The sequence below is a fragment of the Aquarana catesbeiana genome, linkage group LG02 (genome assembly GCF_042186555.1).
Source record: "Aquarana catesbeiana isolate 2022-GZ linkage group LG02, ASM4218655v1, whole genome shotgun sequence".
NCBI lineage: Eukaryota > Metazoa > Chordata > Amphibia > Anura > Ranidae > Aquarana > Aquarana catesbeiana.
Genome location: NC_133325.1, coordinates 187,012,721 through 187,035,408, shown reverse-complemented (window position 1 = coordinate 187,035,408; position 22,688 = coordinate 187,012,721). Strand labels below are relative to the sequence as shown.

The following is a 22,688-nucleotide window of genomic DNA, read 5'->3' as shown; positions in this document are numbered from 1 at the left end:
TTCGCAATAAGCAAGCATGTGTTTATGCAACATGTATCTATGCAGACATGAATAAACATGCATCTTTATGCGATTATGTATCCTTATGCGATCATGTATAGCTATGTATATTTAAGCAAACATGTATAAACCTGCATCTTTATGCGATCAAGTATCTTAATGCGACCATGAATAACCATGTCTATTTATACAAACATGTCTAGACGTATCTTTATGCAACCATGTATATCCAAGCAAACATGTATCTTTATGCAATCACGCATCTTTATGTGATCACGTATAACCATGTCTATTTATACAAACCTGCATTTTTATGCAATCATGCATCTTTATGCAATCATGCATAACCATGCATCCTTGTGCAACCATGATCATGTATCTTCATGCAAACACATATAATTATGTATATGTATGCAAATATGTATAAACATGCATCTTCAGCAACCGTGTGTTTCAGCAACCATGCGCTTCAGCTAGTTTGCAAGCAAGCACCTGCTTAACTGTAGTTGGCCCCATACTAGTACTGCAGGATATAGCCAAGCACATATGCACTACACTGGAGATACAACTCTTTAAAATGCACCCATGCTCATGTTTTTCCAAACGTGTATATTTAAATATGCTTTTAAGCAACAAGTTTGCAAACATGTATACTACGCTGCACCTGCCTAAAGAGCAGTCAACAACACTTTAAAGTGAACCGCTAACCATCCAGGGGTGTATCAACTTATGGTTGTACAGTCCCCTGGGGATAAGCAGAAAATATGCAGCATATAATCAAGACTTGTCTTCACACAGTTCTCCCATAGTAAGTAGTCACACTTTGTTAGTATCCATGGGCTGCTGCTATGTCTCCAGAGGCCTACTGAACCTGCTGCCACATGGCATGGCTGCCCTTCCTGCCTGTATAAAAATAGGCCATACTGGCTGGAGGAGAAACAGCAGTCCACATGAGTAAGAGTAGAGTACATAGCATGATTAAACAGCACACTGCTCCCAGTGGCCACCGGGAGAAGACAGGCAGAACTCTTTTTTCAAAAAAAGAGAAACTGCAAACTAATGCAGACTTACCATTCATGTTGCAGGACTCTGAACATAGCATGAGTCCAGTCTTCACCCATCGCGGCGAGCTTTGTCATAAAAAGACCTTCAGGGACTCGGTCCCCCCTTAATCTGGGGTCCACTCGCCTGGACCTGTATAGCACCCTACAGGAAAGCACCTTGGTCAGAACAAACACTGAACAGAGTTCCATTACGCAGGGTCCAGCTCCGTAAGGCTGCATTACAGGCAAACCTCGAGGAATCTTCTCTCCTTCCAATGAGGCTCAGGTACCCTCCATTTTGGCTGACAGCTTTTTCGAATGAATCCGATTGAAGTCCACAATTCTTAATAGAACCGTCCAGACCTCCAAGTATGCTCCAGGAGCACATGCATCACATCAGTGACTACCACCTTACAGACACTGGAGAAAAGACTGAGGTACTTCCTGTATAGGAGGGGTTATATAGAGGGGGGGGGACTTCCTGTCTTTTGGGTGTACCAGTGTCCATTCACCTATAGGTGGCGTATAACCCAGATAGTAATTACTATAGCTGCTCTGTGTCCCGTGATGTACGATAAAGAAAAACATTTTTCTGATTTTTACAGCTTGACATCTTAGTTCCCCAAAAGTCAAAGAAAAGAAAAGCACTTACGCAATTCGGTTAACAGCTGCATCTTCAAGGTCAACTGCAAGAAGCAAATAAAAATCATATTATTGTCAGATGACTTATATAATAAAATTATATGTCAAGCCAATACACAGAACACTAAACGGTATATCGACCTCAGGAATCAGGAGGAGGAGGGAGGAGGAGGGAGGAGGGAGGAGGGAGGAGGGAGGGAGGAGGGAGAGAGGGAGGGAGGGAGAGAGGGAGGGAGGGAGAGAGGGAGGGAGGGAGAGAGGGAGGGAGGGAGAGAGGGAGGGAGGGAGGAGGAGGAGGAGGAGAAGAACTTGATCCGTTTTTTCTTTGAAAAACTTTACTGAACTGATAAAATGAATGATCCGCATGTGCGAAAGGGGCCTTCGTTTTGCATAAAGCAGAGAGGGATTAGAATACCCATCAGGTTTTTATTGTTAAATGAAGGAAGAAATTGGCTCATAAGTAAGCACAGTGTAGCTGTGCGAAACTAGTCCACCTCTGTTACGGCCTCTGCAACCATGGTGTGCGTCATTGTTTGCATGGAATATTTATTAAATGGACTTCTATCACTTCTGTGTGCAGCCAATTTCCTCCTTCATTCAGTCTTCAACAGCAGGCGGGCCGGGGCTTGCACCAGTGTGAGGAGTATTGCACTATTCATTGTGCCTGGAGCATCGATTTTCATTTGCTGTCACATCAGGTTTTTATTGTTGCCTGTGTCTCGCTAAGGAGATTTACCCTATTTGTCCTGCATATTATTGCTTAAAGTGAAAGAAAAACCCAAATGTTGGGTTGTCACCAGAACATTAATCTTCCAAAGGGGACACCATCTCTGGTGACAACCAGGGATTTCCTCACTTTGAGGGGATTTCTTCCCACTTCCCGTTTTGGCTATGGGACAGGAAGTCCTTACATTGATTCAAGCTGAACCAAAGAATTCAGCTTTAACAAATGTGGATTATTTTGCTAGGTAATTGCAAAGCCCCTCTGGGTTTAGGGTTTGTCACTTTAGCTGTGTGCATAAATGATCCATATATACTCATAATAACCATCAACTAAACATCCAAACCCACAGTCCTAATGCTAATAAAAATATATAAAAAAAAAAAAATTTCAAAGCAGAAGCCAAAACCTGGTGCCACATAAAACGCCTATCTGAAAGATAAATAACTGTGGTTTATTTAGCTGCAGCTGTAAAAAAGACAGAAAAAAATAATGCTAGAGTATTGCCTCTTAGTGACTACAAATAACTGAGCCCATGTACACAGAAGTATCCAAGTACAGAAAGCAAGTCTGACATATCTTACCCAATACCAAATTATAAATAGAAACTCTGAGCCGGGGTCTGTAAAAACTCTGTTCCAAGTGGAGCACACAGTATGCCAATGGGGGAAGGAGACCCTTCAAGTTATCCGAGTTCCCCTGTTTGATCACAGTGACAGGCTCATGAATTTATCTGATCCTTGAATACAAATAACCCTTAATTATGGAGACAGCAAACATGATAAAAGCACCATAGACAGTTGGTGTTCACTACCTGATTAAAGTGAGTTTGTTCAGATCATGCAGTGATTTTCATATCTATGGGCACCTTTAGATCACAAAAAGATGGAATATATATTGGAATTCAGTAGTGCTCCAAGATGAGGACAGTGGCAGGATGTTAGCTCAAGTACAGACATTTATTTCATTACAGAAGCCAATTAACCTACCAGCATGTCTTTTGAGTGTGGGAGGAAAGCAGAGTACCCGGAGGAAACCCGCACAAGGAGAACAAACAAACTCCATGCAGGTAGTGCCATGGTTGGGGCTTGAACCGATGACCCTAGTGCTGCAAGCCAGGAGTGTTAATCACTAAGCCATTGCCCAATGGACATATTACTAACAACCCTCTGCATAGACAGAAAAGAAGTATTCGTAAGTAATCTGCCGATTTTTATAACTGCAGTCTTATATACAGTATTCAACTGAACCTGTCAGAGCTTTCAAAAGATGCATGCTGATATCAAAACAGTATTCAGGATCAATAATGCCTCTTTATTCACTATGACCCAGCAACAAAGCTGATGGGTGATGCATTCTACCTTACGTACTCTTACTTTTATGTAATGACTTACCAAAATCAAAATGCCTTCTGCTTACTTCCCTCTTCTCTCAATGTTGACACGGTGCTCTCTCCGGCTGGAATGCTCTCTGAGCGCTCCGATGTGACTTATGTAGGCAGTGACCCCGCCCCCTTATGCCATCACAGTCCCTGGGCATGCTGGGACTGACGTTTTAGGGGGCGTGGTCAACATGACCCGGTGACCACACCCCCTAAAACGTCACAGTCCCAGCATGCCCAGGGACTGTGACGGCATAAGAGGGTGGGGTCACAGCCTATATAAGTCACATCGGAGCGCTCAGAGAGCATTCCAGCCGGAGAGAGCGTCATGTCAACATTGGAAGAAGAGAAGAGGGCAGAAGGCAGAAGTCCGGGCCACCGCTAGCAAAAGAGCAGAAGATAGCGGAAGAGCCCGGCAGAAGACCCGGAGCTGTCTAATAAATTACTTTAAAAACCTGTGCAGTGTGTTTTTTTTATTGACACTTTTTCCCTAGGTGAATGGGTAGGGGTACCATGTACCCCATACTCATTCACATAGGGTGAAGGGCTGGGATCTGGGGACCCCCTTATTAAACGGGGCTCCCGGATTCCGATAAGCCCCCCGCCCGCAGACCCCGACAACCAACAGCCAGGGTTGTCGGGAAGAGGCCCTTGTCCTCATCAACATGCGGACAAGGTGCTTTGGGGTAGGGGGGCCGCAGGTACGGTCTGGAACGGTTCAGGAGGGGGGGGGGGGGGGGCGCTTGCTCGTCCCCATCCCCTTTCCTGACCGGCTGGGCTGCGTGCTCGGACCGGGGTCTGGTATGGATTTTGGGGGGGACCCAACACATTTTTTTCGGTGTAGGGGGTTCCCCTTAAAATGCATACCAGACCCAAGGGCCTGGTATGCCCCTGAAGGGGGAACCCATGCCGGTTTTTTATTTAAAATTTGGCGTGGAGTTCCCCCTCAAGATTCATACCAAACAGTGCCGGGCATTGGCGGGGATCCAAGTCGGTACCCTGTCGGGTTGCTATGGAAATGGCAAACTGCAGCTAAACGCAACCGCAGCTAATCACACTGTACAAATGCAGCTGATCGCAGTGCCTGGAGTCTTGAATTTCACAGAAAAAAAAAAACATGCTTATAACTGCGGCAGAATAGCCGTCTGTGTGAAAGGCGCCTTAACCATTTTGTTTTTGGGTTTAGATGCACTGAAAAGGAGCAAACATGTGAGGTCTGCAGCGGTGACTTTATTTTAGATCTTTTTTTTCCAGCTCAATAATCAAACAATGCACAGGAACTAAAAAGTTTCTTGTGCTTGTGAACTAATAATCTGCATTAAAATATTATTAGGTCAACACCAACAACATAAAACTATAAAAGTATGATGACATTGTGTGGAGAACATTTATAATGTTTTTCCTACACCCACAAACAGAACTGAAATGAGACCCCTTAGCCATTTAAAAAGTGTAGATGTGTGACAGTAGGAAAAAAAGGAATTTGTTACAAAAAGCTTTTACAGCAGGGACAATGTAGAGTCACGTCCCAAGAATTTAACTGCAAGCTTGCACATTTTTTTATTGTCCCCATGGGACGAAAAGTCAATACTGCCAAAGTAGTCCAGCTTATGAATCTCAGAATAGAATCCATGAATACTGATACATGAAGACAGAGCCAACAATACATTCCTAAATATATACAATACTAAAAAGGATATGTTCACCTTTTCAGAAAAAATGAAAAGTTAAACTCAGAACACCGTCCCTGGTCTCCACTGCTGTAAACGCCATTTCCTAAGCTAGCTAATGTAACGGGCTCCAGGAGGTGTGTAGCACCATAATGCTTGCAGCAGCTAGCGGTCACTGGTCAGCATGGTCATGCACTTACCAGTAAGCTCTTTTCTTCTGGCACACCTTCCTGGAAGAAAAGGCTGCTCAAAAGAGTTTCTCATTGGTCAGAGCAGTCATGTGGTTAGCCGTGCATTACAGTTTCCAGGGAAGTATAGTGAAGTTTTTAAGTTTGTGGCCTGTTACGCAGGCTTTTGTATGAAAAGGAGAACTTCTGTTATTAAAAATCGCTGAATTGTGTATTTAAAGGCTAATGCCGACTTTAGCAACATGTTACATCTGTATTCAGGGTATAACATCACGCATAGCCACGTTATTCATTCAGAGATTTGTGAATGATTGAACTGCAAGTGCTACTGAGTGTGAAAAAAATAAAAGGCAAATTGTATTCCTTCAAACAAGTGTATATATAATTCTTATTTATTTTTTGTTAAGTGAACTTAGTCTTTAAAGCCAACTCCAACTTAGGGCTCTTTCACAGGGACGTGTCCGTGTACAGAGCCCGCTCTGCTCAGCGGGGGATTGCTCCGTCGATCCCCGCTGAGCGGGCAGATGACAGGTCTGTCTCTGCACACTGTGCAGCGACGGAACTGTCAGAGTGACGCTCTCCCCTATGGGGGATCGGATGAAGACGGACCGTAGAGTCCGTCGTCACCCGATCCGATGATGGAAAAGTAGGTTTTTCCTCCGTTACACTTTTTCGGATCAGAGCGGGTCGGAGGTCAGCGGACATGTCACTGCTGACATCCGACGCTCCATAGAGGTCTATGGAGCGTCCGTTCAGGTCCGCCTAAAAAACGGACAGGCGGACTTGAACGGATCGTTCGTGTGAAAGAGGCCTTAAACACCTTTTTCTAGTATTGGAGATAGTGAGGAAGGGTTCAAACCCATGCTGGGTTTCATTTTCTGTCTGTGCCCCTTTTTGAGAAATTCAAGTTAAAAGTTTTAGTTGTTACCAGAGTTTTGGGATAATCTCCAAATGGGATCAGCTGTCCTAGTGGACAACTGCAAAAGGTGGGATTTCATTCCATTTCAAGGGAATTCCTTCTTCAGGGACAGGAAGTGAGACCACCCAGTATACCCAGTAGGCCTCAACCTGAAAAAGGTTCTCCATTCTATCCAAACCTAACATTAACACTTTGGCTGGAGTTTCTCTTCAATATTTTACTTGGTGTACTGTAGCGGGTTTGCTACTTTTTCTTTTTAACTGAAGGCTCTCCTTTTTCTATGCACTGGTCAAAGTCTTCAGCTTGGTGTAAATCTCAATAACTCATTAATGTGTATTATATGATAAGTTCATCTTTGGGAACATGTTACATGTTCCCCCCCCGATTTAAGTGTGGAACATGTAACATGTTCCCAGTGCTGCTCCAACCCCCCCCTCCCCCCACGTGGCAGCAGTACGGGGAGAAGTTCCCCATACTAGCTGTCACTGTTTGAAAACAGCAGCCACCATTATTTTTTACCTGCAAAAAAATGCGCATTTATTGATTTTTTTGAAAGGGAGCGTATCCTTTAATGTTTGTATGCACATACATGGGTCAGCCATATTCCCTCAACATGCACAGGCTCCTTTCTGCTCTGCCATGCTACAAAATGTTGCTGTGCTTTACTGTTCCTTCTTAAGCCTTGAGCTTAAGTACACACTACTCGTTTTTTTCTTTTAACCCAGCAGGCTGAACGAAAATAAACTGACAGCTCAGGACGGAGCCACTGTACTAACAATCCAATGTTAGTACAACAATCTACCCTGCTGTTCTATTGTGTTCTGACAGGGGGACGACCTCCCCACCAGAACACTCCGGTCAGAGCTCTGATGAACCGGCCGATGCCGCCCAACATTCGGCCCGTGTGTACTGGGCTTACACTTTGATTCAATCATCCAATTAAAATAAAAAAAAATAAATAAATAAAATACACTCCATAAGTGACTTAGTTTGGCCATAGACCGTGCGGATTTGTTTCCTGCTACCACGATTCCATCACAGACAGTGCTGACAGGGGAATCAGCAATGGTCTTCCCCCTCTGGGAGATGACAGCGATTATTGTTAGCGGCTATAGCCTCTGCTGGTGGTCCTGACCCCTGCCTCCTGCCAGGTGCCCTCATAGCAAGCAGCTTGCTATGGAGGCACCCGAGCAGGCTCACTCCTGCTGTGTGTTTCCATTCACACAGAGTGTGGCTCAGCCCCACTCTCTCCTCATTGGCTCACTGGCTGTGACTGGCAGTAGCAGGAGCCAATGGCTCCCCGCTTCAGTTTCAGACAGTGAAGGAGGAAGAAACCTGGGAGAGCTGCTGCTCTCGTACACATCGCTGGATCGAGATGGGACTCAAGATTTTTTTTTAACTTCATGCATAGGCTGAAGTAAAAAACAGAGCCTTTAGAAGCACTTTAACAATGTTTACCTCTTAGAACAGCTCCAAGCAATACAAGGCACAAGAGCTTTGGCCAACTTTTTTAAATCCTTTTAAGGCAGTTCAAATGATCTCCAAGTTAAACCAAAGCTTTGCAAACCTTGAGCCAATGCATGCTTCAAAGATGCCTTGCTTGAGCCGATTTGGTGCCATATTACACTAGTGATTCGGACACTTAACTCGCCAGTGTCAGCTCATCTTTTTCTATAGTGTGGCCAAGCCAGCAAGATGTCACTCCGTCCCTGCTTCCAATTAGGTAAAGTGCAATTGTATTTCAGGTGGTGGTGTGATATGACCCTTAATATTTAAAGCTTGTGTATACAAGCACCAAGCGCAGTTTATCGTTACACGGTTTGTATTCTTCTGTCTTGTAATACTGTGAAGGCATGCTAGCATAGATGCTGTAGCAGCTGTGTATCACGTAACTTGACCTTTAGAATCTTGAAATGCCAAATTGAATTAATGACTCACCTGTGGTGAAATCAGCATGTTTCTTGAACTTGGTGATGACCATATAGGAGAGGAGGTAGAGTGTAGCAAAAAGCAACGAGCAGATCTGCCAAGAAAAGAACAAAAAATCTGAACTTCATTCCTTCAATGGACATCAGTGAAAAATAAAGATAACAGACATATGGAAACTACAGAAGAGACAGAACGCAAGACCATAATGACTGCCAGATGATGGAACACATCACTGAGAATCACTATGACCCCTTCACATGGGCGGTTCGATCACACAAGGTCCATTTTGTGGACCTACATGTGATGGATCGAAGGTAAATCGAATATAAAAAGGGACACAAGATTCTAAAAATGCATGGACACAGATGCCACAAAGACATCCAAAACAATCTATTTTCTGTGCAGATGGCAGTAAATCTGGATGTGGTTTATTAAAAACAATGGATTAAACTTCAATTTGACCAGCAATGATGTGTAAAGTAGAGCAAATCTTAATGGATAACTGCATTGTAGGCATCTTGGCTAAAAGATATGCTGTTGCTGCAGTATCTGAAAACTGAGTCCCATGGGCCAAATATGGCCCCTTTCTTGCCTTTATCCGGTCTTTGGGGCACTATTCTGCACACTGACACCAACAAGAAGGCACAATTCCTTCCACTGAAACCAAAAGTGGGCAACAATTCCTCTCACCAACACCAGCAATGGGACATTTCTTTTCCACTGATGGGGCACTATTCCTCCCACTAATACCAATAATGGGGTACTATGCCTCTCACTACAGGTAATTTTTTTTACTCCCGCTGACATTGGGGGCATTTTCTACCCCCATTGGCCATTCCAGCCCCTAAAATCTGAAGGACCGTAAACTGGCCTATTGTGTAGAAAGTCTGGAGACCCCTGGCCTAAAGGAAATCCCTCTCAAAAGCAAATTACCAAAATAACCAGAAGCCTCTGATGGAAGTTGCCAGATATATACTAGTTTTGGGGCACCTAAAATAAACCTACACAATTTTTATGACAAGTGAAGTCCCTGTGCTGGAACTAGACCGTGGGTCCATGAATCGTACAATTTGCAGCTTAAGGCTGGGTTCACACTATGTGCGGCGCGGGGTCCGGTGTGTCAGTTTCAGGTCCAAATTTTTGCCCGATGTCAGACCTGAAACTGAGTCAAAGATGTACAGGACCCTTCTGCTGTGCGCTCCACGGCCACCCTGGAGATGTGTAAACCGGCTCCACTGAGAGCTGGTCATACTCTCCTGTCATGCGTATTGGATGCGGGGAACCCAGCTTTAATCAGAGGTTTGAGACCAGCTTTTTTTTTTTTTTCTCCTTTTTTTAAAGGAAGATTCTCTTAAAGGCTACTTGTATGCTGTATGCATTCAGGGACGTATGTCCAGAATGCAGGTACTCTGTGTTCCAAGCATACGTTACTGAAAACAGGGCTCTAAATGAGTACCGCTAAGTACAACGTTCCGCCCCGTCCAGCTACAGCATATTTCAGTCAGTTCCCCTACCTCTCTCTTTTTAACGGTTGGTTGCTAGGATGCAGACAGCTAGAACGCACAATGTCATTGGTTATTAGGATGCAGATGACTGGGCCGAACAGTGTCAACTGTTGCTAGCATGCAGATGGCAAAGCCACACGGGGTCATGCTTTTCCATTATGCAGATCGCATTGGACGTCTGCAACACAAGCAACAATAATGCTGTGCAGCCCAGCCACCTGCGTCCTAGCAACTATTGATGTTGTGAGGCCTGGCAGCTGGCATCCAGTGGCACGCTGTGCACCTAGCCTGATCATCTGCATTCAAGCAGCCAATGAAAGGAGAAGGGGGGGGAATAGGAAAATGGATGAACTCCCTCTAGCTGACATAATAATAGAGGACATATGCTTTACAAAATGAAGGCAGACAGTACAGTTACAATACAATAGAAACCAGAGTGCCGTGCTCATTAGAACATAAGCAATGCCCAGAAATGAAGCCACCAATTCAGTAAAACGGCCTGCCAACTAGCATTTTCAGAGAGGTCAGCAATGGCAGCCTCCATACTTCCTCAGTACAGATTTCCTTTATTCAGCAGAAAAAAACACAAACAAAAACACAGCAACACATTTTCAGACTTAATATAAAATATGATTTTACCCCCCCCCCCCTCCCCTTATGCTTCCATTGTCAGGGAACAATAATTTACCAACATGCTAAAAGACTTCTACTTTTCCATGCCCTATTGCACTCATCACTCACTCCTGTACACACAGTACTCTGGTTTCAAAAGCAGCATCTAAATCTGTCACAACACTTACTGCATGGCAATTAGGGTACTCTAATAAATCCAGAACTTTTACTCATGGACCTATGAAAAGCTGGGTGATTAAATCACCAGCATTTCTGTCTGTGTGCAAGCTGTACGTAGATTGTAGATTTGGCAATATTACATCATCTATGTTGCATCACTGATTTCCTAGTAGCAAAACCTGCGTCTTTTTTTTTTTTTTTTTGAACAGGCGTATGATATAATACGCCTGTTCAAAAAAAAAAAAAAAAAAAAAAAAAAGACGCAGGTTTTAAATCCTCAAATAAGCGCAGGTTAAGTTTAGGTTAAAGCTGGGCTCCATATTGGCCAGGCATGTACATGAATAAGTTTTAAAATTATCCTATGAGACAACTGTCATCTTTACCCTCTGAACAGAACTGACAACGATACACGCCTGAAAAAAAAAGTTCAAACTAGAAACATTTTAAAGTCTAAAATTCGTTTTAGTTTTGGATGTGTGGGGAAAGTGTTGAAACCCCTGTCAGGCATTTATTTCTAGATCCCTGCTGGGGAGATTCAGCCTCTACCTGGGGAAGGGGGGGGGGGGGGGGTCCTCCACTTGTCACTGCCAGAAGTGACATACGGAGCTGATGGTCAGGCGGGATGGGGCTACTCGGAGCTTTGCTAAACTTATTAGACCGAGACTGACAACGATTTAAGAAAGTGCCTGTCTGTGAGCTGCCACATTCTGCAACAAGCTGACCGTTGTCAGCACAGATCAGGAGATTGCCGATTGTCTAGCTAAGACTACTACGGTTTCTAATTTAGACAATCAGCATTTCAGAATATGCATAATATAAAAGTGAAAGTTATTTTACATACTAATCATAGGCAAACCTTGCTTTTTGAGTGGAATTCCACTTTAAGCTCAACTACACCAAAAGTGATAAATTTGGTAGAGCTTAGCAAGTTAAAATTACCCACCTATCTCATGAGCTGTTTGTACTGTGTCCCCAAATCTACCTACCTGTCAACTGCTATCAAAAGAAAATACAAATCATTGCATATTCAGTTGCAACTCAAGTCATATTGTAATTGAATGTTATTAAAAATGACCTTTGCTAGAAAAAAAAATACTAGCTTATAAAGATAGAAACGTAGCTAAACATGAGCTCAATTGGTCTCTTTGGAAAACTTGAACGGTTGTTTAGTAAGATTATTATACAAAATGTCGTTCTTCATTGAAAAGTAATATATAAAAATACATTTTTTTTTCCCCCTTTACTTTTGTATGTCTAAAACACAAATAAAAAACATTTGAATTAAAAATGATCTTTGCTATTCAAATCTGCAGTTCTGTAATTTTCTGTAAAATGCAATATGGCAACCTGGAGGTGCTCTGTACACAGATGGTGTACAGAATGCCCCCCAGAAATGTAATCTCCTGCTCAAGTGATTGGCTGACTGATGTTTTCGCAGAAGTCTGCACTAAAATACTAAATCAGAATTTTGGCATCCTCTACAACAAAAATGTCATTTTAGATTAAATAATCCCAAAGGGAAATCACATCTAAAAAGGGATGTAGACCCTGCCAATTTCCTTATTAGAGCCCTGAAGGGGTGCAAATTGATTGACAATTATAAAGCCACTCTCATACAGATGCACATGGACACAGACAAACTGCCATTTCTTCAGACAACCAACAGAAAATAGATCACCCAGAGGGGAATGCTTTTTTTCTCTCTCTCTCTCAACAAAAAATGGAGTTACTCTTTAACCGGCTGAACAGTGACTGCATCCCATCAGGTGCACTCACTGTTCAGGTATTAAGAAACCCACAGTTACCATAGCTGTTGTATACAACTGTCGGCAGAGGAGATTCCTTATCAGTGTAGTTTAGTGTACATGGGTGAGTCGACTGATTTTTGCTTGTCCAGCCCACAGGCTTAACAAAAGAAATAATGGCATGTATAGCCAGCTCTGAACAAGGAAGGATCTTTGCGTTTCACAATGGTAAATAGTAAGGGATCTTAGTAGGCGGGGCTACGTGGTACGCATACGTCTTTTCTGTTTTTTTCTCTGAACTTCCGGTTTCTGGTAGACAGGCTGTGGAACGCACACCGCTACCACGCTGCTGTTGCGGAAATCGGCTTTAGCCAGCCGGCGGAGCATTGTCAGCTCCTGTTTTTAAATCAGTTTTTAGTATTTACAATAAATTTCGCTTTTGGATTCACACTATGAGGCTCCTTTTTTTCTACATTATATGGATGTCTATCGTTGGGGATTATTAAGAGGACCTCCGTGGTATATAAGAAAAGGGGAAGAAAACGGCACCCGTGTGAAGGACTATCCACCAAGAAACATCACTGCTGGATCCTAGCTTACACGCCTATTACCCCTGCAGGGGTTAGGCGCTCTGGTGAGTGAGGGCATGACTGGGGTTGCAGTTGAAGGCAGGGAGCACTTGATGAACCACAATATCAAGAACTTGTGGATTTTTTATTTCTGGATTGATACACAATAGTTTTTCACAGACTGTATTCATTTTTTCCAGGACACACAGATTTTTTTTATATTTCTTACACAGTATTTTTCATATCGCATTTTATATTTTTTTACCATTTTTTTCACTGTGGTTTGTTGTGGATTTACTTGAAAGATTTTTTTACAGTATGTTATTTGGTGTTTTTAATATCACCGGTAGTTATCTATTTATTTCACATGAATTGTATTTATTTTATATATTTCAGATCACATATTTTCTAGCACTTTGCACTTTATAGCACATCAGTGTATTTGGGTACATTTCACTTGGAGTACTTATCTATTTATTGACTTATTTTACTGATTGTTTTAATATTTGTTGAACACTTTTTTGAACAGCGCCAAATCCCCCATAATAGGACCTCTTTTGTCTGAACTTCACTGAGGTGATATTCTTTGTTGGGGGGGCTGCAGTTGCCTTTTTTTCCTAAGCGTGGAACAATTGGCCTTTTTTTACTAAGGGATCTTGCACACAGCTGTATTTTACAGTGTATGGGTGTAAATAGCAAAATATGGATGTAGCTGTGTAGTTCTTTCCAGGAGCCACAGCTGCTACATATTTCTGCCATAGGTATGCAATGCAGAAAATGTGCATGCCTATACGAGTAACCTAATATTTTACGTTTTGAAAAATACATCCATACGTGTGCGAATTAGCATGCGCTGTGATTTCTGTAATGCATTCCCATGGACAAAAATATGCTGCAGCCGTGGCTTCAGGCACCATAACTAAAAGCTGTAGACGGTTTGCTTGGAATTCCCAAGAACAAGACACAAAGGTCATTCTACCATAAAGAAAAATAACTTTGTGCTAAAACCAAAAGAATATGGTGTAAAAGTGCTTGATTTTTGTTAATGCCAACCTACCAGCAATGGCACAGAAAACAGAACTAAATGAAAATGATGTAACCGATAGTTCATGAAGAGTATGACATTTCAGTAGGTCACCCTGTCAATGGACTTTGCTGCAACATACTGGTGATCTAGCAAGAACACATTAAAGTGGTTCTAAAGTCTCAAAAGGCATCAGCCCCCCCCCTTCTTACTTACCCAAGCCCTCATTTGATCTACTGTGCATGTCTGCAGCTCCCAGTGCTGTCAATCAAAGCCAGTGATGAGGGAAAGGGATGCCCAAGTCCCACTGTCTGTCAATAGATGAAGCAGTGGGGCTCGGGAGCAAGCAAGCATGTGTGCACCCATGGAATTCCACTTAAAAAGCAAAGTTTGCCTATGATTAGTATAACAAATAACGTTCACTTTTATATTATGCATATTCTGAAATGCCGATGGTCTAAAATAGAAACCGTAGTCCAAGTTAGACAAATCGGCAATCTCCTGACCTGTACCGACGACGGTCAGCTTGTTCAGAATGTGGGAGCTCACAGGCATTTTCTTAAATCGGTGTCAGTCTGTCTAATAAATTCAGCAAAGCCACTTCCACTGGACAGAGGAGAGGCCAGGAGCGCCGGCGAGGGACCCAAGAGGAGGTTCGTGGCCACTCTGTGCAGTAACTATAGACAGGTATGCTATTTAAAAAAAAATAATAATTTACAATCGCTTTAACATATCGGACACAAAACGCAAACTTAACATGGTACTAAATGCTCAGCTTTTCTTTCTTTTTAATTCACTGCTTACAAGTATTATGTAATATAACATGGTTCGGTGTGGCCAAACACCTTCACTCTCCAATGCAGAGTGCTGGTTCCCTGAACTACCAAGGTGGGCATGCACAGACAAGAGCACATGCACTGGAAGACATAGTTACATAGTAGGTGAGGTTGAAAAAAGACACAAGTCCAACCTATGACGAAGACGAAGGGGGGGAGGTACACCGATTCAGGTAATGTCAGGGAATGGACACAAGGGTGATACCATAAGACACCGCAGAAGGAGAGCGAAGCAGCAGATAGTGATGCCAGTGCTGATGGGACAATGAACTTTGTGGAAAGAGGAAGATGTACACAGCAACAGGTATCACATGAAGCATTTTCATCAGCATTCATAATAAAAAAAAAAAAAGGAAGCTTTGTCACAATCGAAAGAAATTTGGAATTCACTGCAACACTTCACCTTTATCGATCCTCCATACGAAAGACATCACAGACAAGGTCACGCTTAACTCAAGAGGTTATTAGTAAGCGCAACTTTTACTGTACCCCACACTATCTGAGGTCTTCTGCATGGCGGATCAATAAAAAGTGAAGTGCTGCTTCTGGATTTCTATTGATTGTGTACCTGCAGATGAGCTGTGCTAGCACCTTCACCTTAACCCTGGCTATGCTGCGAATGGATGGCTAACGTGCTCGCCCGGAGCGCCTTTTTTTCACGGTGAATTGTTGGAAGCTTTATTGTCACTAAGAAAACGTGCTGCGACAGTGACATTAGAGAATGTCTGCCTGAGGCTGCAAACACCCTGTAAATAATAGAGCTCTCGAAGAATAATACAAACAGGGCAGGCAGAGGTAAACTTATACCCGAAAAGAGGTCAAATACTGTGTAAATGCAGAGCAACAAAGAGCTGCTTCTAAGAAAATGATTTAAGGTCACCTTGTTCAAAAAGCAGGCGCTGCTCAGACATTGGCTAAGCAAGCATGTAATACGCAGACAGCAGAAAGCGATTGAAATTCAGTGCTGGTCGCAGACTGCTCAGGGACATGGACATATCAGGTGATGAAAGCACAGGATGAAAAGTCCTAGGAATTCTATGACCTTTAGCTGTCTAAGCACAGCAATGCAGCAACACACAGACCAATTGGAAATCGCCCGGCTCCTGTCTCTATCACTGCATTCAGTCTGCGCTCCATTGAATCTTTTCCTCGTCACGCCAAGTAATTCCCTGCTGAGACTGTACACGTCTGGTATACAAAATGACAGAGCTGGTACTTTATGGAATCTAAACCTAAAGCAGCCATTTCTAATGTAACACAACATTTGCAGTAACATGCAGATATACATATTGGCAGTACATATGTGACTGAAGGGTTCAGGGAGGGGTTGGCAGCGTCTAAAAAAAACAATGTCATTCACAAGTTATGCAGAGAATTTGGCTATTCAGCATGCAGAACCCCCAGCTGGAACCAGAACTTGATACCTAAACATTACTGAAGATTAGCAGAGAATGCTGAACATGGAATCATTTCTACCAATATTTCCACATCCATATGATATCACCCCGTTCACAGGGAATAAAGAAGTTCTTATAGTTAGTATAAGTGTTAGACAAGACTACAGATCAGAAGTACTTCTGAAAGTTTGGTAAACACTCCAGGACACTGGCTCTACCTCAAGTATTGCCGTCATCTCTCCACCTTGTGTCAGTTCATATTACAAGTTTGCATGAGGTCAGAAAATACAATGTGTGTACATGCACCATCAAAGCACACAAGTCATGTTATATACAAAGTCACAGCGCTAACTAATATCACTTTTTCCAAATGTATAAAACGCCAAATGTTTTGTAATCTGTGGATTGGTCATTTTTTATCTGAAACAATACTACTTTTGAAGACATCAGCCCACCTGCTGCATGGAGTGTAATATCTAGAGAGAGCCTTGCCACTGGATGCTGCAGCAGAAAGTTATTTAACATGTTTGGGCCCAGCCTGAAGTTATTTTGTTCTATACCGTAACAATAACTACACAACTATAAAATTCTTAAGGGAAAAAAAAAAAAAAGTGCCTTCTAGTGCTCTCCGCCTCCACCTCCTGTTAGAGGGCATTTGTCATTGTTCTCCATGGTCCCACTGTCACGGCACTGTCTTCTGAAGAAACGGCATGGTTGGCCTTTTCTTCAGAGCGCATTCGCCGATTACATCATCGCACAGTATACAGGAAATCTCCTAAATAGAGCACATTTAGGACATATTTACAGTACCGATAGGTAAGCCTAGAATAAAGGCTTACCTATAGGTAAACAGGGAACAACCTCTTTAATACTGCTTTAACAGCTTACTGTGTTATTTCTACAATAGTTGAAAAGCAAGAAATAGTTGAAGTTTCTCTATAGAACCTCTTAAAGTTGCTGTAAAACTCTGGCATGAAATATGAATGAGTTTTCCTGACACCAAGAGAAGAATAGTGACAGGGGAGGGAGCTCCAGCTGATTGACAGGCTCAGCTCTGTCCCTATGAGCTGTGTGAAGGGGGTGTGTCCCTTTCCCTCCAATCAGCTCTCCTCACTGATGTAACTTCTGCTCCCCGCCCCCTGCTTTTCAGAGCAGAGAGATCCTGTGTAAATTCTGTCCTTTGATTGGATGTAGTGACTGTGTATGGATGATTTTTGGAGAACAGCATTATAATTTAGCGTCACTTTAATCTGGACACCGACAGACCCTAAAAACGGGTTACTTTATGTAATAAGTGAACTGTCCAAATGCTATTTTTTGCAGATGACAAGTTCAGGTGTCCTGAGGAAATACAAATAAAGAGCAGTCAATGCTGACACTTTTTTCAAAGATTTGCCTACAAGGCTGACTTCCTAATCCCAGCTTTGCTACCTTGTTTGGGTTACTGAAGTTTAAAAAAAAAAAAAAAAAAAAAAAAAACGCTGCTTTTTCTTTTTTACATAATTAGAGGTGTTTATTTTGCACATATATGCACACAATACATTCCTAGGGAAAATTCATTAATATTAATGCTCATATGCGCATACCAGTGCAAAATACTGACCTGCAATGCATTTTTTTCTATTTATTTTTTACTAAAGAATATGCAGCACGTGTACAGGCACATTATTTACAATGGGCTGCATTTTAGATAAGCAACAAACAAACAAAAAAAAAAAACAAAAAAAAAAAAAAAAAAAACGCTAGCCTCTGACCTAGAGAGTTTAGACATTTTCGACTTCACTGGCTGTATGTTTGTTCCAGGTCAATGACTTACTAGGTTCTGAAGCCACCTAAAAAGACCAAAGGCAGTTCCCTTATTTCTGTTTACAAAGGTTTCCCTGAAAAAAAATCACCATGGGTTAAATACAAAATAAAACATCACCTATTAATATAGGACAATTAGTTTGAAAAAGTTAGGCATCTGGATGCCAAAGTGCATAACATATGGTCAAGCCTTACTGCCCATTGACCAGCCATCAATGGTTAACCCACACAGCAACATGTGTCACCGCTGCTCTGTGGTCATAAAACTGGGAGAGAACAGATTGGTCTTCACAAATGACTAGGTCTACACCTAGTAAGTCTTTCATCCTTGTTTTGTATCCTCTTATTTACCTTATGCAGAGTAGAATGTAACTGGAAGACAGCAAAGTTTTAGAAGCCACATCTTCCTAGCCAAGAACTATGCTACATGCTTCAAGCGCGATTGACCAATAAATGGGCTTCTGAATTCTAAGTGCACCAATGAAATTATGAAACTGTGGTCCTTTTCTTGCTTTTATCCAACCCTTGAGGCACTTTTCCTTCCACTGATCCTAGACACTATTCTTCACACTGTCACCAACAAAGGGTCACTATTCCTCCTGCCTCTAATGTCAAAGAAGCACCCTTTACTCCCACCGATACCAGGACAATTTCTACTCACAATGGCCACAGTCCAGGCCCCTTTCTTTCTGAAAGACAGTAAACTGGCCTCTTTTTGTTTTTTAAAAAAAAAAATGTTTGGAGACCCTTGGTCTTTATGAACTGTTTATACAGTATTTTTATTTATTACAGGTACTTGTATAGCGCCGCCAATTTACGCAGCGCTTTACATATGTATTGTACATTCACATCAGTCTCTACCCTCATGGTGCTTACAATCTAAGGTCCCTAACTCACATTCATACATACTAGGGACAATTTAGACAGGAGCCAATTAACCTACCAGCATGTCTTTGGATTGTGGGAGGAAACCAGAGTACACGGAGGAAACCCACACAGGCACAGGGAGAACATGCAAACTCCAGGCAGGTAGTGTCATGGTCGGGATTCCAACCAATGACCCTAGCTCTACTGGGCGAAGTGCTAACCACTGTACTGCCTAGTATGCAGCACTCCACTATAGAGCTGCACGATTCTGGCCAAAATGAGAATCACAATTTTTTTGCTTAGAATAAAGATCATGATTCTCGCGGCTTAACATCTTTCACATTATACAAAAAAAATTGGGCTAACTTTACTGTTTAGATTTTTTTTTTTTTTTTTAATTCATTCAAGTGTATTTTTTTTTTCCAAAAATATTGCAACAACCCCCATTTTATTCTCTAGAGTTATGCTAAAAAAAAAAAAAAAACCACCACACACACACAATGTTTGAGGGTTCTAAGTTATTTTCTAGCAAAAAATAACAATTTTAACTGGAAACCAACAAGTGTCAGAAAAAGGTTTAGTCATTAAGTGGTTAAACTTCCCTCATTTACAGACCAAAGTTCATTCCTTTGATCTAAAGAACAAAACGTTACAATGTTTACAGTTAGCTCAGCGCTGATGAATGTTGCGATACTTGGCAGACTGCCTGGTTTTGTTTGTTTTTTCCTTGACAGCTGTTGGCTTGAGCAGAAAATTCTCTGCATAGAACGAATTGGGAAAATGCTTTAAAGCCCCGTACACACAATCAAAAATTCCGCCAGCAAAAGTCAGATGTGAGCTTTTGGTCGGAAATTCCGACCGTGTGTATGCTCCATCAGACTTTTGCTGGCAGAATTCCAGCCAGCAAAAGTTTGAGAGCAGGTTCTCTATTTTTCGGGCGGAAAAAGTTCCTATTTTATTTTATTTATTTCAGGTACTTATATTCAAAAACGTGTTCGTCTGTATGCAATTCGGACGTGCAAAAAAAAAAAAAAAAATCACACATGCTTGGAAAAAATTCGACGCATGCTAAGAAGCATTGAACTTAATTTTCTCGGCTCGCCGTAGTGTTGTACATCACCACGTTCTTGATGCTCAAAAGTTCAGAGAACTTGTGTATGACCGTGTGTAGCCAAGGCAAGCTTGAGCAGAATGCTGTCGGAAAAACCATCCAAGCTTTTTCAGACGGAAATTCCGCTCGTGTGTGTATAAGATCGCAAGGGAAAAAAAAAAATAGCGATCTCGATTAACGATTAATCATGCAGCTCTACTCCACTACCACAGACATGCCAAACACATGGAAGTACCTGTTGAAGAAGGGGTGAGAAGTCCACACTTCAGGTGACTGTAAAACAGCCTTATCAGCATTCCAGCTAACACTGGATTTCCACATTTAGGTGGACTTGTATACCAAATATTTAAGGTCACATTTTACTGTTCGGTCATAAATAAATAAATAAATAAATAAATAAACCGAACCTTGAGCTACAGAGAGAATCAAGGTTGAGCACAACTCAAATATGTTCTTGAAAGAATTCAATTAATAGAGCCCCCGACCACGAAGCATCATCTGAAAATCCTAACGCACAAGCAACTCAAGGATTAGGTTTATAGCTGTGATGCTCAATTAGAGGATTAAAGTTCATCTAACAAATGGCTCCGTGCTAAAAAAAAAAAAAGGTAAAAACATTTTTCAGCCCAGGGGGGTTAGATCTTATGTAACACTTTCCATGCTTATATATAGAACACAATCACACGACTCATCAAGTCTGTTCACAATACAGACTCTGTATGTAACCCTCAGTCTAGTTTTCAGCTACTGTGCTGGAAGTGATACAAGTGCTGAAGCAATACAAATTGGATGATTTTAAAGTGGAACCAAACCCACAGAAATACTCCCTTTCACCTATTAGTGATGCGGCAGTTACACCGCTTGCCAGCCTGTCATCAGCTTCTCGATTGGGCGATGGGGGAATGATTTCATCCTGTACATATGCAAGGGATTCAGTCATTCTGGCACAGGTGAAGTATGCTGGGAATGCCTGCTGAGCTGCGCATGTGCGGCTCAGTGTGTGCTCAATAGAAGACTGTGAGCAGGTAGATAAGTGTTTGTTACTGCAGAAGACATACCAGGTCTCTTCTGCAGTGAAGAGCTGCATACTCTCAGTTTTTATTGCTGTCTGTGCCCCCGTTAGGGAGATTCACACTCTGTTTGTCTTGTTTACCATCATCATTGAAAGTAAAAGAAAATCCTACATTTTGGGTTGTCCTCAAAAAAAAGTAGTAGAAGGGAAATCTTCCAATGGGGACACGAGTTCTGGTGACCTGGAGGGGAACCCAAGGAATTTCCTTAAAGCAGAGCCCCCCCTTCCAAAAATTAAAAGTCAGCAGGTAAAAATACTGTAGCTGCAGCGAACGAAGATGGGAGAAGGGGCAGGTACCTGTGAAAATCAGGTACCTGCTACCCCTGCCCCCCCAAAAAGGTGCCAAATGTGGCAGCGAAGGCAGACAAGCGGAGCCCAACTTTAATTTTCAGGTATTTCCTCTCACTTAGGCCCCTTTCACACTGGGGCGGTGGGGGCGTCGGCGGTAAAACAGCGCTATTTTTAGCGCTGTTTTACCGTCGTTTTTGCGGCTGTATTCGGCCGCTAGCGGTGCGGTTTTAACCCCCGCTGGCGGCCGAAAAAGGGTTAAAACCGCTCATACAGCGCGGCTATAGCCGCGGTATAGCCGCGCTGTCCCATTGATTTCAATGGGCAGGAGCGGTTTAGGAGCGGTGAACACACCGCTCCAAAGATGCGGCTCGCAGGACTTTTTTACCGTCCTGCCAGCGCACCGCTTCAGTGTGAAAGCCCTCGGGCTTTCACACTGAACAAACAGCGGAGGCTGTTCAGTGGCGGTTTGCAGGCGGTATTTTTAGCGCAATAACGCCTGCAAACCGCCCCAGTGTGAAAGGGGTCTTACTGTTTTGGCTATGGGACAGGAAGTAAAAGGGAAAATGCCCAATGGGACACATGACAAAAAAAAAAAAAAAAAAAAAAAAACAAAAAGGCTGGCCACCGACTGTGCACATTTCTTTTGCACAATTCCACCATCAACGCAGATAGTACTGACAGGGGAATCAGCAATTGTCTTCTCCCGGCTGATGGCTAAAGCAGTCGCTAGTTATAATCCCAAGAGAATCCAGCAAGCTGGTTGTACCCAAGTTGATCGATCAACTTGGTACGTTCCGCCTGCCCATCAACAGTTCAAATCTCAGCCGGTTCCTGCTGAACCGGCCGAGATTTGAACCATGTATGGCCGGTCTAACAGTGCATGCAGTGTCGGTTAGGGAAAGTCCATTCAAACTATAACCGAATGTTATAAGCGTATGGTTTTTTCGAACGACATTCATCAAATGCACTAGGAGAAGTTTTGGATGAACATTCTCTTGAACATTTGTACATATGCTCTATTGAAAGTCTACTGGCTTTACTAAGAATATTGTTGAGAATTTAATAGGTCGGATATAAAATAGATGGTGATCAAACAAATAACCAAACCTACTATTTTTGTATTAAATACCAAACACTGGAAAGAAGTTATACAAATAACCAAAGCTTCATATAGTAAAAC

At 42.4% G+C, this 22,688-nt stretch overlaps 1 protein-coding gene across 1 annotated transcript in view; it reads right to left on the bottom strand.

Moving 5' to 3' along the window:
* Window positions 1-22,688, bottom strand: part of LMBR1L (limb development membrane protein 1 like) — an 85,251-nt gene that overhangs the window by 51,314 nt on the left and 11,249 nt on the right. The window contains exons 2-3 of the mRNA XM_073614045.1: window positions 8,503-8,587; window positions 1,696-1,729 (exon numbers count right to left, since the gene is read on the bottom strand). Coding sequence (XP_073470146.1) covers window positions 1,696-1,729; window positions 8,503-8,587 — 119 coding nt within the window. The remainder of the gene's footprint in view (window positions 1-1,695; window positions 1,730-8,502; window positions 8,588-22,688) is intronic.